The 17,864-nt window shown below is 45.2% G+C and overlaps 1 protein-coding gene across 1 annotated transcript in view; it reads right to left on the bottom strand.

The window, feature by feature from the left end:
• wdr48a (WD repeat domain 48a) overlaps window positions 1-17,864 on the bottom strand; it is a 132,142-nt gene that overhangs the window by 48,435 nt on the left and 65,843 nt on the right. Inside the window, exon 11 of the mRNA XM_078231657.1 lies at window positions 6,591-6,688. Within this exon, the coding sequence (XP_078087783.1) occupies window positions 6,591-6,688 (98 nt within the window). The remainder of the gene's footprint in view (window positions 1-6,590; window positions 6,689-17,864) is intronic.

Below are 17,864 nucleotides of genomic sequence, written 5' to 3'. Positions count from 1 at the left end.
TGCTTTACTCTGCACAGTTACCCACGCTAGCAATCAGTGACCCCATTTCCGACGATGCCATTCACATATTATACAGTGCTCAGTGCAGCTTCTCTGAAATCAATGCAAGTATATAACAGTATACTGCTACAAGTTATAAACCAAAGGAATGGTTGATAGTTCAGGTATTGGGTTCATGGAAGAAGTTGCTGCAGGCCAATAAAGTCTTTGTCCTCTCTTGAAATGTAGTTCAGATGGGTTCAAATAGCTGTAGCTACTATCAACATTATCGCAGGTTCACCTCACAAAGATGAATGTTCAGCAGGTCATGTAGCTAAGACACTTGTGGTTTTTGCATCAGGAAGTCCAATTTCTTTACAGATGGACTTGATAGTTTTGGACTCAGGCTGGGTGGCTAGTCCAGGATGTACGTTTTCCAGGTCTTTGAAGGCAAAAATGACACAGCTGTCTCTTTTTGCAGACTGGAAGATTTAATTAAAAGAGGCAACCCAAAATATGATTGCATCACCATGTGGCTAAGTATGATGTTAGCCTTACTTCGACAATCCATTTCTTGGATATTGTTTCCAGCTATCCCTCCTGGAGACTAGAGACCATTACTGTCTTTGCTTCAAGACAGAAACACAGTTCTGGCTGGTTTCAGGATCAGGGTTTAAAAAAAAATTCATTTACATGATATGGGCATAAACAAAGAACAATACAGCACAGGAACAGGCCCTTCGGCCCTCCAAGCCCGTGCCGCTCCCTGGTCCATCTCTGGATAGGCCAGCATTTATTGCGCATCCCTAATTGTCCTCCAGTAGGTAGTGGTGAGCTGCCTTCTTGAACTATAGTAAGAAGTCTCTCAACACCAGGTTAAAGCCCAACAGGTTTATTTGGTATCATGGGCTTTCAGAGTGCTGCTCCATTATCAGGTGAGTGGTGTGTCAATATGCGCCATCTTCTTGGAGGTCCTCTCCACTTCGAGCCGGCGGTTTATGGTGTTGGCGTTAGCCATGATGTGCACTCACCTGATGAAGCAGCGGCCCTCCGAAAGCTCGTGATACCAAATAAACCTGTTGGACTTTAACCTGGTGTTGTGACACTTCTTACTGTGCCCACCCCAGTCCAATGCCGGCATATCCACTTCTTGAACCACTGCAGTCCCTGTGGTGTAGGTGCACCCATAGTACTGTTACAGATGGAGTTCTAGGATTCTGACCCAGTGACAATGAAGGAATAGTGATATATTTCCAAGTCAGGTTGGCAAGTGACTTGGAAGGAAACTTCCAGGTGGTGGAGTTCACAGATATTTGCTGCCCTTGTCCTTCTAGATTGTAGTGGCTGCAGGTTTGGAAGTTGCTGCGTCAGGAGTCTGGGTGAGTTCCTAAAGTGATTCTTGTTCATGGTACACTGCGTTGCCACTGTGCATTTGTGGTGGAAGTAGTGAATGTTTGTGGAAGGGATACTAATCACATGGGCTGCTTTGTCCAGGATGGTGTCAAGCTTCTTGAGTGTTGTTGGAGCTGCACTCACCCAGACAGTGGAGAGTATTCCATCACACTCCTGCCTTGTAGATGGTGGATAGGCTTTGGCGAGTTATTCGCTGCAGGATTCCAAGCCTGACCTGCTTTTGTAGATGTAATATTTGTATGGATAGAGGTTGCTGAGAATTGCATTCTTATTTTTTCGTGGACCATTATTAATGCAATATAAGGAACATTCATTTTCACTGAAAAAAGATGTTGGTCTTCTGTCAACAAGCAATGCTTTAGTTAGGCACTGGTTCTGGAGATTTTGCTGAGCATTAGTTTTATCCTTCACATGGATAGTGTATGGTGAATGTTTGGCAACGCCCCAGAGGGGAGAAAGTTGTAGTACAGAGGATAGTGAAATTGATCAAAACAAATGTATCAAAGACTACTGTTCTCAGGGGGGTTAATTGGTTGATGGGAACTGAATAAATCGATATTGCGTGTAATTGCAGGAGGTTTAACCATTGCTATGGGGACTGTATTCCATCAATTTTGTTGTAAAATGGATAAAAATGTATCCTTTTCAGGATCAACTGAAAGGAATGAACATGCTAGGAGTGCATAGTCAATTTATATAGAAATTCTTTGAAATTGAATGAAAATGAGCAATGTCATTCAAGTTGTCTAGCAATGTCATGATGGTCATTCAGCCCATAGGGTCCATGCTGACTCTCTGTCCAGCAATCCAATCATTCCCATCCCCTGATCTATACCTGGAGTGCAGCAAGTTCATGGCCCACAAGTACCTATCCAATGTCCTTTTGAAATCAATGCTCTTCTCTGCTTTCACCATCCTCCATAGGCAGCGAGTTCCAGATCATTATCACATACTGCATCACAAAACATTCCTGCTCAGATCAGCAATCACCACTCCCACCCCCATATCTGTTGCCCAAAATCTTAGATCTGTCTCTCTAAGGCCTTGTACTGTCAGTTGAAAGGAAAAGCTTTTCTTTGTCTATATTATGTAAATCTTATCATAATCTTGTACATCTTTACCAAATCTCCCTTCAATATCCTGTGCTCCAGCTTCTCCAACCCAATCCTGTAATTGTGATTCCTCAGCCCCGAGACCATTCTGCTCTCAAAGTCTTCTTCCTGAAGTCTAGCAACCAGAGCTAAAAGCAATACTCCAGGGCGTCACCTTGGCACAGTGGTTAACACTGCTGCCTCTCAGCGCCAGGGACCCGGATTCGATTCCCGGCTTGGGTCACTGTCTGTGTGGAGTCTGCATGTTCTCCCCATGTCTGCATGGGTTTCCTCTGGGTGCTCCGGTTTCCTCCCACAGTCCAAAGACGTGCTGGTTAGGTGAATTGGCCATGCTCAATTCTCCCTCAGTGTACCTGAACAGGCACTGGAGTGTGGCGACTAGGGGATTTTCACAATAACTTCATTGCAGTGTTAATGTAAGCCTACTTGTGACACTAATAAATAAACTTTCTAAACTTTAACAATTGTAGCTTAACCAGAGTTTAGTAAAGATGCAGCATGAACTTCCTATTTTTGTGCTTAAAGTCCCGTGTTCCTATAAGTTTCACTAATTATTCTCAATATGTCCTGCCACCTTCAAAGATATATTCATGTGAAACCTCAAGTCCTTTTGCCCCATTCATTAGAACTGTGCCATTAAGTCTGTGGTGCTTCTCCCTCCCCTTTCTGCATCACTTCACGTGGTGTTAAATATATATCAAAAAAGCAGTGGTTCAAGCACTTACCTTTGCAGTGTGGAGTGGTGTGCATTTAAATAGAATTTGCAGCACAAAAAGGACCTTCAGTCCAATCGGTCTATATTAGCATTTATTCTCCAAAGGAGCCTGATATACAATGCTGCACCATTGAACCAATACTTGGCTGCACTAACATCGTGTATATAAATAGCAAATTAGTTCTAATCAGTTTATGATATAGAATGTGTAAACCATTTTTCTGCAGAATAGAGCTGAATCTCACTTTAGACACAGAACAGCCAAACTGCTCACAAACAATCTCAGAGATGAGTCATGCCACGGAACAAACCTCTCCAGCCTGTTTCAGACAGAAGTGCTTTAAATTGCATTCACTTAAATTAGCATCATTAAGTGGCGTCAAATCTTTTCCTGGCCAGTTCTTGGTTATTAGTCCAAAAGGACACTTTAGGGGGCAGGTGGTGTGGGCGGTAAGTGAAACAGCACTTTAAAGACCATTCGAATTATGATTATACATAACTTGACCTGCCTTTCTACGACCTGAATACAAACGCTAGTGACGTCACTCTGGAACAACAAGCTCAACAAGTTTGGAGTGTGGAATATGTCAGGGAGCAGCTTAAATAATAAGTAGTCTTTTTAAAAAATAACAAGAAACGAGTGGATAAACTGCTTTTAATCCAGTTAATTTACATCATTAACTCCTCTGTGCCACAATTTACAGACCCAAGTTAATAGCTTTTAAAAAGACATGGCGCTAAATCCTCTGCCCGGATATATGACCGAAAATGCGGGTCTCCGTGGGAATTGTCGAGGAAATTTCAACTTCTGAGGGGCAAGTTCCCAGCTTCCGGGCCCCTGCATGTAAATCTCAGACACTGAGCTAGAGTCAGAGACTTTAGGTAGTTCTGTGGTACTTACCTGGGTAGTCCCCCAGGAAATGTTAAGGCAGATGAAAACCTAGTCTGACATCTGGGTAACAATGTGACTGACTCCCCAGTCACCCAACTCCCTCCCCGCCAATCTGACCCGTTGGCCAGACTCAACCACCCCAATGATTCCTTGCGACCAATCCCACCCCCATCTCCCTATCCACTGCAACCAAACACCTATCCATTCACTCAGTCACCCACTCATTACCTCATCCAGTCGCTAACATTTAAACCGGACCCATAAAATGTGCCATAAAAAGAGGACATGTCCTGTCTTCCCCCAACTTCACTCTGACTGAGCTCCCTAAATGATGGTGCGCTGTGCATTCCTTTGCAGCTGGACTCGGAAGACCCCGGTAGAAATGCGGAGCAGCGTCAAGTCAGGGGAATTTATATGTGCAGCGGCAATTCTACCATCAGTGTCGCTACTTGGAAAATCTAGACCATAGATATCAAAATCCACTCCACAGTCCCAAAAACAACAAAAAAGTTGCACAGTGAGATATCATCTCCACCATATTTAAAAAGAAAAGCATTAAAAACATCATTGGTAGCAATAGTGAACACTAAACACTCTCCAGCAGTCAGTTTATTAGATAACTTGGTAATCCAAGTAGCACCGACCAAAAGATGCATTGGTATTCTGTTCACAAGGTAGTCAGAGGATGACCTTAATGCCCATTATAATATTGAATTGATTCATGCTGTTACAGCAAAGATCAGGCAAACTGGACAATCAGATCATTGTGGATCAACCTTAAAGCGCATCAAGGTAGGTAAATCCCCGGGACCTGATGAAGTGTATCCCAGGACATTGTGGGAGCCTAGGGAGGAAATTGTGGATCCCCAGAAGAGATATTTGAATCATCGTTAGTCACAGGTGAGGTGCCTGAAGATTGGAGGGTGGCAAATGTTGTGCCTTTGTTTAAAAAGGGCTGCAGGGAAAAGCCTGGGAACTACAGGCCAGTGAGCCTCACATCTGTGGTGGGTTTGTTGGAAGGTATTTTGAGAGATAGGATCTACAGGCATTTAGAGACGCAAGGACTGATTAGGAACAGTCAGCATGGTTTTGTGAGTGGAAAATCATGTCTCACAAATTTGATTGAGTTTTTTGAAGGAGTAACAAAGAAGGTAGATGAGGGCAGTGCAGTTGATGTTGTCTACATGGACTTTAGCAAGGTCTTTGACAAGGTACTGCATGGTAGGTTGTTGCATAAGGTTAAATCTCATGGGATCCAGGGTGAGGTAGCTAAATGGATACAAAACTGGCTTGATGACAGAAGTGATTGTAGAGGGTTGCTTTTCAAACTGGAGACCTGTGACCAGCGGTGTGCCTCAGGGATCGGTGCTGGGTCCACTGTTATTTGTCATTTATATTAATGATTTGGATGAGAATATAGGAGGCATGGTTAGTAAGTTTGCAGATGACACCCGAGATTGCTGACATAGTGGACAGTGAAAAAGGTTATCTTGGATTGCAATGGGATCTTGATCAATTGGGCCAGTGGGCTGATGAATGGCAGATGGAGTTTAATTCAGATAAATGCGAGCTGATGCATTTTGGTAGATTGAACCAGGGCAGGACTTACTCAGTTAATGGTTGGGGAGAGTTACAGAACAAAGAGATCTAGGGGTACAGGTTCATAGCTCCTTGAAAGTGGAGTCACAGGTGGACAGAGTGGCGAAGAAGACATTCAACATGCTTGGTTTCATTGGTCAGAACACAGAATACAGGAGTCGGGATGTCTTGTTGAAGTTGTACAAGACATTGGTAAGGCACACTTGGAATACTATGTACAGTTCTGGTCACCCTATTATAGAAAGGATATTAAATTAGAAAGAGTGCAGAAAAGATTTACCAAGATGCTACCAGGACTTGATGGATTGAGTTATAAGGAGAGGCTGGATAGACTGGGACTTTTTTCTCTGGAGCGTAGGAGGCTGAGGGGTGATCTTATCGAGGTCTATAAAATAATGAGGGGCATAGATCAGCTAGATAGTCAATACCTTTTCCCAAAGGTAGGAGAGTCTAAAACAAGAGGGCATAGGTGAGAGGGGAGAGATACAAAAGGGTCCAGAGGGGCAATCCTTTCACGCAGAGGGTGGTGGGAGTCTGGAACGAGCTGCCAGAGGTAGTAGTAGAGGCGGGTACAATTTTGTCTTTTTAAAAGCGTTTAGACAGTTACATGGGTAAGATGGATTTAGAGGGATATGGGCCAAATGAGGGCAATTGGGACTAGCTTAGGGGTTTTAAACAAAAAGGGCGGCATGGACAAGTTGAGCCGAAGGGCCTGTTTCCATGCTGTAAACCTCTATGACTCTAATCTGTTACAACTCATTTCCATTGCATTTGATAGAGACGGGCAGGAAGGAAGATCTATTTGTCATTTGTTCTCCAGGCGGAGCCATTAGGTTACAAACATCCTCTGAACAAATCCCTGACTTAAATCTGGACTCACCTTCAGCACATCCCAGAATGCCACAATGTTGTTGGTATCTTTGGTCACGATGTGTCTCTTATCATTCAATATGTGACACTGGATGATACTAGCACCCCCTAGAGGATAGAAGGAAAATCCATCAATCAGGTTGAATTTTGTGATTATAGTTTTTCTTAAAAACGCAACGGCCACAATTCACCCAAATTGGAATTAAGTGCCCACGCTAGCAGGAAAACCGAGTATTTCCCACTGGCAGAGTCTGCCAGGTGGGATTCATCCACTTGAAAGATGCAAATTAATGCATTAGAGGAATCACGCCGGCCAGAGATCGGGGTTCCTCTTTTAATCTCCACTTTCGTGAACAAGTCTCCCCTTCCTCCCACAAAATGAAATAGTAACCTGCCCATTGACAAGGGGAGTACCACCAACCCCTCAGCCAAGGCGGCATCTTTCCCCCACCAGTGAAATAAGGTGTGCGTCCCCCCCCCCCCCCACCTGTCTCTCCCCCATCCCCCTCCTCCCACAGACCCCCCCCCCCCTCAGGCCTGCCCCTTGGCAGTGCTAATAGTGCACTGAGCCCTGGCATCCTCACCCTGGCCAGGCACCTTGGACCCCGAGTGTGGGGTCAAGGAAATAGGTCCAGTGCCCACATGTCCCTCTGCCACTGAGAGGCTGCAGAGGGAGGATCCCCCAGGGGTCCTGGGGGATGGGTGGGCTTGGGCTGGGGGCAGCAGCAGGCAACTTCAATCCAGCTAAGTGCTTTTATCTTCCTCTTTTGTGTAAACACTGAGGTTGGGAAGAATGGGAGGTACTTCAGATGCAGTCAAGCATGAATAAAAAGATAAATGAACACAGCTGACTGCATGCTGAGTAAAAACCATTAAGCTGTCAATCAATTGAGAATCCTTATGCTGCACTGAGTGCTGTGGTAATTTGGAAGCCTTCCAGCTATCCGGGGAGATGCAAGTCACCAGGGAACTTGAATGGTTTTAGAGGACAGAGAAAATAATGGAGCATTTTAGCCCAGGATGGTGTCTGAATTCACTATCCTGAAACTGAACACCTTTCCCAGGGCTACAAGGGACAGGCCATCATAGGGAGACTGCTGAGGCCGACCGCTTGTCCCCAGCCAGAGCCCACCCAACTGCCAGGTCCCCCATTGGCCATGACCAACACCGAAGCCTGCCTGGTGCAGCACCCGCTGGGGAGGCAGGCGAATAGCGAGTTGCCACCGAGTGAGCTGGCAAGCCGGCTAACGATATGTCAACGAGGGGGTTTTACTGATTATTGGGTCCCTGTCCACTTTGGGCAGGAACCCGATCAAGGCCAGCTGGGTGGGCCAGGTGAATGCCAAATGCCTTCAAGTCTGGCGGGAATCCCGTTTTTAGCTGGATTCAGAGGGCAATCAGGATTCCCGCCATTGGCAAAAGGGGCTGGCAAATCCCTCCTCAATGTTATGGTGGAAGGATGGAAGAGCCAAATCAGCACAATAGGTCACACTACTGCTTCACACGCATATTGCCGTGTGGACAATTTACGAAGCCCTCCCACCATATTTGCTACTTTGTACTTGAAGATAAATATTTGGCAAAAATGTTTTTGTGTAGACATTTTTCAAGAGAGGATAACTTAAGCCTTTAGACCTCTAGTAGATACAGGACGGTTCTATGGTCTCAGAGTTGGTCCTATCTCACTGCTGTTGCAATTTGCATCCCATGAACTGCAATGCCAAAAACACTCATCACTGCTGGAATCTAATCATACAAAACCTGAAACTTATTTCATTGTTTTCTCATCATTTTCTGCTTTTCCCTCTTTCACTTCTCAGTCCAACATTTACTCAATTTCTGACCAATACGCTTTGCATTACAATAATTTTCTTTTTTAAATTAAAGATAATCCTTCTAATTTTCTCTTCTCAATACTTTGGAGATACTAAAGCGGCACTTTAGCCAAGTTTCAGGTCCCGACAGGGACAGGGCTCATCTCCTGCCGGCAGATATGACACCCTGTCCAAATACATGTCCTCACGATCTCAGTCAGGCTTTCCAGATGTTAATCATGGGCTAGGACAGTGGTGGGCCCTCCCCATCCTTTCCCCCACCACCTGCCATGACCCTTAACCCAGGAGTGCAGCAGTCAACTGGCAACTGATAATTACTGATATCCTTTGCAAAGAATTTTATTTGGTTATTTACACAGAAGGGTGAGATGAGCACTGAGCACATCCCTCCTACAATGTGGATTCCAGAACGGCACACAATACTCTAGCTGTGGCCTAACCAATATTTTATATAATATAACCTTTCTGCTCTTAAACTCTATGCCTCGGCTAATAAAGACAAGTATACTATATGCCTTCTTAACCACTTTATCCACCTGTCCTCCTACTTTAAGGGATCAGTGCACATGCACACCAAGATCCTTCTGATCCTCAGTGCTCCCCAGGGTCCTGTCATTCATCATGTTTCCCTGGTCTTGTTTATCCTGCCCAAGTGCATCACCTCACACTTGCCCGGATTGAATTCCATTTGCCACTCACCAGCCCATCAGACCAGCCCGTCTCCATCCTCCTGCAATCTAAAAGCTATCCGCCTCTCTATTTACCACCCCACTAATTTTCATATCATCTGCAAAATTAATGATCAGCCCTCCTTAACGATCCAAGTCTAAATCATCTAAACCACAAACAGCAAGGGTCCCAACACTGAGCCCTGTGGGGTGGCACAAGCCACTAGCTTTCGGAGTGCTGCTCCTTCAGGTACTCACCTGATGAAGGAGTAGCGCTCCGAAAGCTAGTGGCTTGTGCTACCAAATAAACCTGTTGGACTTTAACCTGGTGTTGAGGCTTCTTGCTGTGTTTACCCCAGTCCAGCGCCAGCATCTCCACACTCTGTGGGGTGACAAGCTTCCAGTCAGAAAAAAACACCCTTAGACCATCATCCTCTGCTTCCTGCCACTCAGCCAACTCTGGATCCAATTTGCCAAATGCCTATGGGTCCCAAAAGTCTTGCTCAAGTCCCAGTAGACTACGCCAAATGCATTGCCCGGATCTACTCACCTCTTCAAAAAAATTCAATCAAGTTGGTTAGAATTACCTCCCCTGAACCAAACCATGCTGATTATTCCAGAATAAATCCCTGCCTCTCCAAATGCAGATTAATTCTGTTTCTCAACCTCTCTCAACTCTCCACTGTCTGATTTGTCACACCTCTTGTGTAATGAGCAGAAATTCTCATTCATGCCTTTGTTAACTCTTGACTCAAATGTTCCAACGCAACTCATGATTGGTCTCCAACATTCTCCCCTCCGTAAACATGAGGCCATCCAAAACATAGAACACAGAAAAGTAAAGCACAGGAACAGACCCTTCAGCCTGAAGAAAGTTGCCAGAATGTTCTCCTGTTCCTATTCCAAGAGCGAGGCTACTAAATCAAACTCCACTGCCTATGTGCCGGTCCAAAGCCAAGGACTTCCAGATCTCACGGTCCTGTCCCTGTCACCTCTCACTGATCGCGGCAGGGCTCATCCGTGTGGGGGGTGTTGTTGACTTCCTCTAGGTAGACGCCTGTTGTCTTTGAACATGGGTGTGCCATTGCACATCAGCAGACAAACAATCCTAGACAGAGGGTAGGTCTGGTTTCAGTTGCAAGGAAACCGCGACGACTGGGGATCTCCCACTGTTGGAGCCTTCATCCGCCATCGCAGCTGTCGATAAGAGTATTTTTCACCTGATCCACCATAGAGGCCTTGTTTTGTATTGCGCTTTGACTGGTTCCTCACCTCTGACCTTACCATCATGGGTGACCCTGGTAGGAGTTTCAGACTCCCGATGGCATCGCCCTCGGGATCAATGGAATGTTCAAGCCTTTCCACCACGGCAAGGTGGTAATCCAAGGATAAGGTCCAGAACTTGGGGCTGAGAGGAGGTGGATGGATGGGCAGGGCAGTGGACGTGGTATATATGGATTTTAGTAAGGCGTTTGATAAGGTTCACCATGGTAGGCTTCTGCAGAAAATGCAGATGTATGGGATTGGGGGTGATCTAGGAAATTGGATCAGGAATTGGCTAGCGGATAGGAAACAGAGGGTGGTGGTTGATAGTAAATATTCATCATGGAGTGCGGTTACAAGTGGTGTACCTCAGGGATCTGTTTTGGGGCCACTGCTGTTTGTAATATTTATTAATGATCTGGATGAGGGTATAGTTGGGTGGATTAGCAAATTTGCTGATGACACCAAAGTCGGTGGTGTGGTAGACAGTGAGGAAGGGTGTCGTAGTTTGCAGGAAGACTTAGACAGGTTGCAAAGTTGGGCCGAGAGGTGGCGGATGGAGTTTAATGCGGAGAAGTGTGAGGTAATTCACTTTGGTAGGAATAACAGATGTGTTGAGTATAGGGCTAACGGGAGGACTTTGAATAGTGTGGAGGAGCAGAGGGATCTAGGTATATGTGTGCATAGATCCCTGAAAGTTGGGAATCAAGTAGATAAGGTTGTTAAGAAGGCATATGGTGTCTTGGCGTTTATTGGTAGGGGGATTGAATTTAGGAGTCGTAGCGTTATGTTGCAACTGTACACAACTCTGGTGCGGCCGCACTTGGAGTACTGTGTGCAGTTCTGGTCCCCACATTACAGGAAGGATGTGGAGGCTTTGGAGAGGGTGCAGAGGAGGTTTACCAGGATGTTACCTGGTATGGAGGGGAGATCCTATGAGGAGAGGCTGAGGGATTTGGGATTGTTTTCGCTGGAAAGGCGGCGGCTAAGAGGGGATCTTATTGAAACATATAAGATGATTAGAGGTTTAGATAGGGTGGATAGTGATAGCCTTTTTCCTCTGATGGAGAAATCCAGCACGAGGGGGCATGGCTTTAAATTGAGGGGGGGTAGTTATAGAACCGATGTCAGGGGTAGGTTCTTTACCCAGAGGGTGGTGAGGGATTGGAATGCCCTGCCAGCATCAGTAGTAAATGCGCCTAGTTTGGGGGCGTTTAAGAGATCCGTAGATAGGTTCATGGACGAAAAGAAATTGGTTTAGGTTGGAGGGTCACAGTTTTTTTTTAACTGGTCGGTGCAACATCGTGGGCCGAAGGGCCTGTTCTGCGCTGTAATGTTCTATGTTCTATGTTCTATGTTCTATGAGACAACTGAAGGCATGGAAACCAATGACAGTCAATCGGGAAGTGCTACGGAAGACCCTGTCAAAGGTCGGTTATGACGTGGCCGGTTGTCCAGAGAAATTCATCAACATCCTCCGACTCCTCTATGACAAGGTGTTGGTGATAGTACTTACTGATGGAAACAAGACAGGAACCTTCAAAATCAAGAATGGAGTCAAGCAGGGATTTGTAATTGCCCCCACCCTTTTCTCCATCTTCATTACCACCATCCTTCACCTGGTCAAGGACAAGCTTGCCAGTGGAGTGAACATCGTCCACAGGATGGACAGAAAACTTATCCACCTCAACTGGTTGAAATCCAAAAAGAAGATGACACTGATATCGCTCATGGAACTTCAGTACGTGGATGACATCGCCATTTCCACTCTCTCAGAAGACAATGTCCAAATCATGCTTGACACCTTCACAGAAGCAGACTGTAGAATCGGTCTCAGCCCCAACCTCTAGAAGACTCAAGTCCTTTACAAACCCACCCCAGGGCAAGAACCAGTCTCTCCTTCCATCAAGATCAATGGAGAAACCCTCCAAAACATATAACATTTTCCCTACCTGGGCAGCCACTTATCACCCAAGGCTGACATTGATGCAGAGATCCAACATCATATCCAATCTGCGAGTGCTGCTTTCCAGCATCCAGTGATGAGACTCTTTGACAACTGCAACATTCATGCTGACACCAAGATCCTGGTGTACAAGGCAGTCATTTTTCCAACTCTTCTATGTGGCTCAGGAACTACATACAGACGCCACCTCAAAGCCCTGGACAGATACCAACAACACTATCTGCAATGCATTCTCTGCATCTGCTGGGAGGACAGACGGACTAACATCGGCATCTGTGAAGGAGCCAAGAGCACCAGCATCAAGGTAGTGATCATCTGAAAACAACTCAGTTGGGCTTGCCATGTGCTGAGATGTCAGAATCATGACTGCCAAAGCAAGTCTTTGCGCAGCTCAAGAAAGGTTCCCAAACAGGAAGAGGACAAAGGAAGCACTTCAAAGACACCCTGAAGGTTTACCTCAAGAAATGCAACTTAGTCGTCAACACCTGCGAGACCCTTTCTCAGCAAACTAGTACTCGAGAACCTCCTGATTGAAGGGACGCAATTCTTCGAGGACACCTGACAGCAAGAGGAAGCCTGGCAAAGGAGCCTGAGGAAGAATTCCCAGCAATCTAGAGTCCAAGGACAAAACCCACCTCAACACCTGTCAAGTATGGTGAAGATGCGGCTCTGTATCAGGCTCATCAGCCATGCAAGGGCCCACAGATGCCAGCAATAGGCTGTTTCTTGGGTGAACACTAATTAGCGAGTGAGTTCTGGAATTCCCTCTCCATATCTCGACCTCACTTTCCCCGTGTAAGACACTTTAAAATCTCTCTCTCTGACTAAGCTTTTAGTAATCTAAGCTATTATCCCCTGAGGGGGCTCGGTGTCATACTTTGTTTATTCATGCTCCTGTGAAGCGCCTTTGGGGAAGGCACAATATAAATATAAGATGTTTTTATTGTTGTTCAGATCTCTATACCTCTCCAATGTTAGCCTTTTGTGCATCCCTGCTTTTAATCATTCCACTATTGATGGCTGTGCCTTTACCTGCTGAGGTCATAAACTCTGGAATTCCCGCCTTTCACTCTCTCCCTTTCAGATGTTCTTTGAAATATATTTCTTTGACCACAAAGCTTTTCTGTCCCAATATTGACTTCTGCATCGCTGCGTCAAACCTTTTTCCTGTGAAGTGCTTTGGGAACATTCTAATATGTCAAATATGTTACATAAACGCAAGCTGTTTTGGTTACTATCTTGATGCTTTGCTCTATTTTCCCAAAAAGGAAAATAGGTCATGCATCGTTAAGTTTAGAATTTCTCTTGGCTGAGCGTACGAACATGTAAATTAGGAGCAGGGGCAGCAGGCCATTCGGCCCCTCCAGCCTGCCCCTCCATTTGGTAAGGTCATGACTGATCTGATTGTGTCGTCAATGCCACATCCCTTCCTAACCCCCCCCCCCCCCCGCCACCCCACCCACAATACCTTTCCACTCCCTTGTCAATCAATAATCTATCTAACTCAGCCTTAGAGTATTAATTGACCCTGCCTCCATTGATCCCTGGAGATTGAATTCCATGGACTCAAAACATTCAAAACAATTCTCCCCATCTCCGTCTTAGGTGGGAGACTCCTTATTTTAAAAAGGTGTCCCCCTAGTTCTAGTCTCTCCCACAAGGGGAAAACATTCTTTCAGCATCCATCCTGTCAAGTCCCTTCAGGATCTTGTATGTTCTAAAAAATTGCATCTCAATCTTCCATATTCCAATGGATACAGACACAGCCTGCCCAAACTTTCTCCATAAGATACACCCTCATCCAAGGAATCAGTTGACTGAACCTTCTCTGAACTGCCTCTAATGTAATTCCTTTCTTAAATAAGGATCCCAAACTGTACACAGTATTCTAGATATGGCATCAGAAATACCCTAGACAATTATAGTGAAACATCCCTCCTTGTTTATCCCATTCCACTTGCAATAAACAACAACATTCCACTTGTGTTCCTAACCACTTGCTGTACCTGCAAACTATTTTTTGTAATTCATGTACCAGGATACCCAGATCCCTTTGTACTTCAACAGTTCTACAATCTCACCCCATTTAAATAATATGATGCATTTTTATTCTTCCTGTCGAAGTGTACAAGTTCACATTTTCCTACATTACATGCCAGCTGCCAATGTTCCCAAGCCTCAGCAATATTCACAAGCCCCAATTTTTTCTTCCTGGATACTCAGTCCTGTTGGGCAACTACTGTTTGGGGGCCTGCAAACTAATTCCCCAAGTGATTCCTATTTTCCGCCCCTGCTTGACTAGACTCCTGTACCATGATCAGTTCTGCAAGCCCCACAATCATCCATACAGACCGCGAGCACCTCAAACCTGTTGGACAACTACAAAGGCTGAGGCTCCTTCACGTCTACCTTCTGGGTCCCTGTACCTGCACTACTCACAGCCGCACCCTCCTGACCACTGAACAAATCAGCTGTACGCTAGGATGTTCTTCACTTGAACCCAAGGTGTCTCCTAAAACCACCTCCTTGTGTAAAGTGTCCAGGTAACTTTTGCTCTCCCCGATGTGTTGTAATGTCTGCAGTTCGACCTCCAGATCAATGAGTCTTGTGAAGCTTCTTAAGCCACAAACACTTGTATATTTTTGGCCTGGATCGCAGTGATGTCTAGGGTGCCCCACATTCTGCAGTCTCAACACATCACCTACCATATGTAGTATGTGTTAATTAATTAACTTTTCTTGGTGCTGCTGATTGCCTCTAGGTCCTCCTTTCACCCGCTGTTCTAAATGCGGCTGGCTGCATTCAGGTACTCCCTACAGCTATTCTTCTAGATGCTGCTGACTGCCTGTGGGTCCTCCTTTTGGTCTCGTTGGGGAATTGATTGCATAAGATTAGATTTAACGTTGACATTAAAACTAGTGACTTGAATGAGTTCTTTTGGCATACACACATTCATACAGGTTCTGTTTTCGTTCAGTTTTTAAACTGGCGAACATTCCTAATTATTTATACCATCAACATTCTTGTTGAGCTTTTCTGCCTCTGTGTAATGTCAAACTTGTGCATAAATCTAACATTTTCCTGTTCACAAAAGTCTTAACAATGCTATATTTATTATCTTATGGAGGAGTAGCAGAAAACGATGGAGATTCCAATTGATTCTCAGTGTGATATAATAGAGTGCCTGGACATGTTGTCCCATTCTTGGCACACAGAAGGTTACAGCTTTTGTTTTGTAAAAGACCATGTCTACATATGGCAGCTGCCTCTTCACTGAGAAAACAAAAGGGGAAAAAAAAGTTGGGAGAAAGCCCAAAGTAGAACAGATTCGCTAACTTTACGAGGTCAAGCTAACTTTGTTTGAGAGCGCGAGCCGTGACCTCTCAAAACATCCAAACTTTTTTTCAAAACAATGATGCGGGGGAATTGAGTTGGAGTAACGCTGGTAGCAAAAGGCACACTGGATCATTCTGCTTCATAAACATTTTATTTATTTGTGTCATAAGTAGGCTTACATTAACACTGCAACAAAGTTGCTGTGAAAATCCCCTCGTCGCCACACTCCGGCGCCTGTTCGGGGTACAATGAAGGAGAATTTAGCATGGCTAATGCACCTAACCAGCACGTCTTTCAGACTGTGGGAGGAAACCCACGCAGACATGGAGAGAATGTGCAAACTCCACATAGACCATGAGTTGAGCTGGGAATCGAACCCTGGCGCTGTGAGGCAGCAGTGCTAACCACTGTTGCACCTTTAGAGCCAGCTGAAGTGTGGATAGTGGACCTGATGTTTCCATCTCCACAACAAGATTGAAAGAGACTCACTGAATTTGGATTAAACCACTGTTTTGGTTCAGTTTCAGTGAAGTCACTGGTTTCCCTGGCGATGTACAGTTTTGCTTTTAAAGAAGAAACAGCAAGCACCACACTACATTGTTTCAACTGGGCTAACAACAATGAGAAAAGACATACCTACAGCATTCAAACAGCTCGTTACTCATTTGACTACCCACTGTAAATTATTAAGTTCTCTTTCCGACTTGTTGATAATATTCCCCTTCTGGCTTGGTGAGTTTATGCATGGAATAACTGATCTGCACAGATTCAGACGGCTCTGGGTTTGGTCCCAGCTGAGATGGCCAAGATCTGCCGGTACAACCCTAGTTATAGAATTGACCTCGATGCTATTGAGCCAGAGGGCAATGCTACATCCAAGTTTAGTATTCCTAATGGCTGAGTATCAGTTGGCCAGAGTTGCTATCTCTGGATTACAAAGTAGTAAACCCTGTTGGAAGCAAACAGACAAGGGCATTGAGTGAGGGTGACTGTGCCCACTGTGTGCTGAATAGTCAGACAATACCCAGCATCACTAGTCACTTGGGTGAGAAGGTGGGAATCAGGAGGCAGTTCCATTTCCGGGTAGCAAAACCATTCCTGGCTTGAACTGGGAATTAATCAGCATTTCCATCAAGGCAGAAGTGTATTCGGAGGAGTAGGTATACTGGCCAATTAGTAGTTATTGGAGGTAGGATACCAGGGAGATGGCCACATTCTAGCCTGACACAGCAGTCAGTGCTGTGTCTGCTATTTATATGAACGATTCGAAAATATACAAAAGAATCTGCACTTTCAATTTGGCCAAGGCAGATGGAAAGTCAGAACATAGAATCCCTAGAGTGTAGGAGGCCGCCATTCAGCCCATCGAGCCTGCACCAACAACAATTCCACCCAGTCCCTATCCCTGTAACCCTACGTATTTACCCTACTATCCCCTGACACTCAGGGACAATTTATCAGGACTAATCTACCTTACCCGAATAGCAGGGTTTGTGAACAGAAGCAAGCAAATTCAGCCCTTCAAGCCAGCCCCGTCATTCAATCAGATCATGGCTGAACTCTCCCTGGTCTCAAATCCACCTCCCCGCATCCCCTTTCTTATTAGAAATATATGTATCTCCTTCTTGAAACCATTTAATGATTCAGACTCCACCGCGCTCTGGGACAGCGAGTTCCACAAATTCACCACCCTCTGAGAGAAGTAGTTCCTCCTCATCTCAGTGTTAAATCTACCGCCTCTCAACCTATATCTGTGACCTCTTGTTCTAGATTGCTCCATAAGAGGAAACATTTGGTCTACATTTACTTAATCAATCCCTTTTGAAATTTTATATATCTCGATCCGATCCCCTCTCATCCTTCTAAACTCCAGTGAGTATTATTTAATCTCTCCTCATATGACAACCCTTTCATCTCTGGAATCAATCTGGTGAACCTCCTTTGAACTGCCTCCAATGCCACCGCATCCCTCCTCAAATAAGGAGATCAAAACTGGACTGTGGGAGGAAATCGGAGCACCCGGAGGAAACCCATTCAGACATGGGGAGAACGTGTAAACTCCACACAGACAGTCACTCAAGGCAGTAATTGAACTTGGGTCCCTGGTGCTGTGAGGCAGCAGTGCTAACCACTGCACTGCCCCTGAAATGGAGGAGAAAAATGTTGGTGTTATTAAAATTTAATTGGTGTGCAACAGATTTTAGTCAAAACTTCCA

This window comes from Mustelus asterias, chromosome 2 (assembly GCF_964213995.1).
Source record: "Mustelus asterias chromosome 2, sMusAst1.hap1.1, whole genome shotgun sequence".
In the NCBI taxonomy this organism is placed as follows: domain Eukaryota; kingdom Metazoa; phylum Chordata; class Chondrichthyes; order Carcharhiniformes; family Triakidae; genus Mustelus; species Mustelus asterias.
The sequence above is the reverse complement of the archived record's forward strand: the minus strand, read 5'-3'. Positions and strand labels throughout refer to the sequence as shown.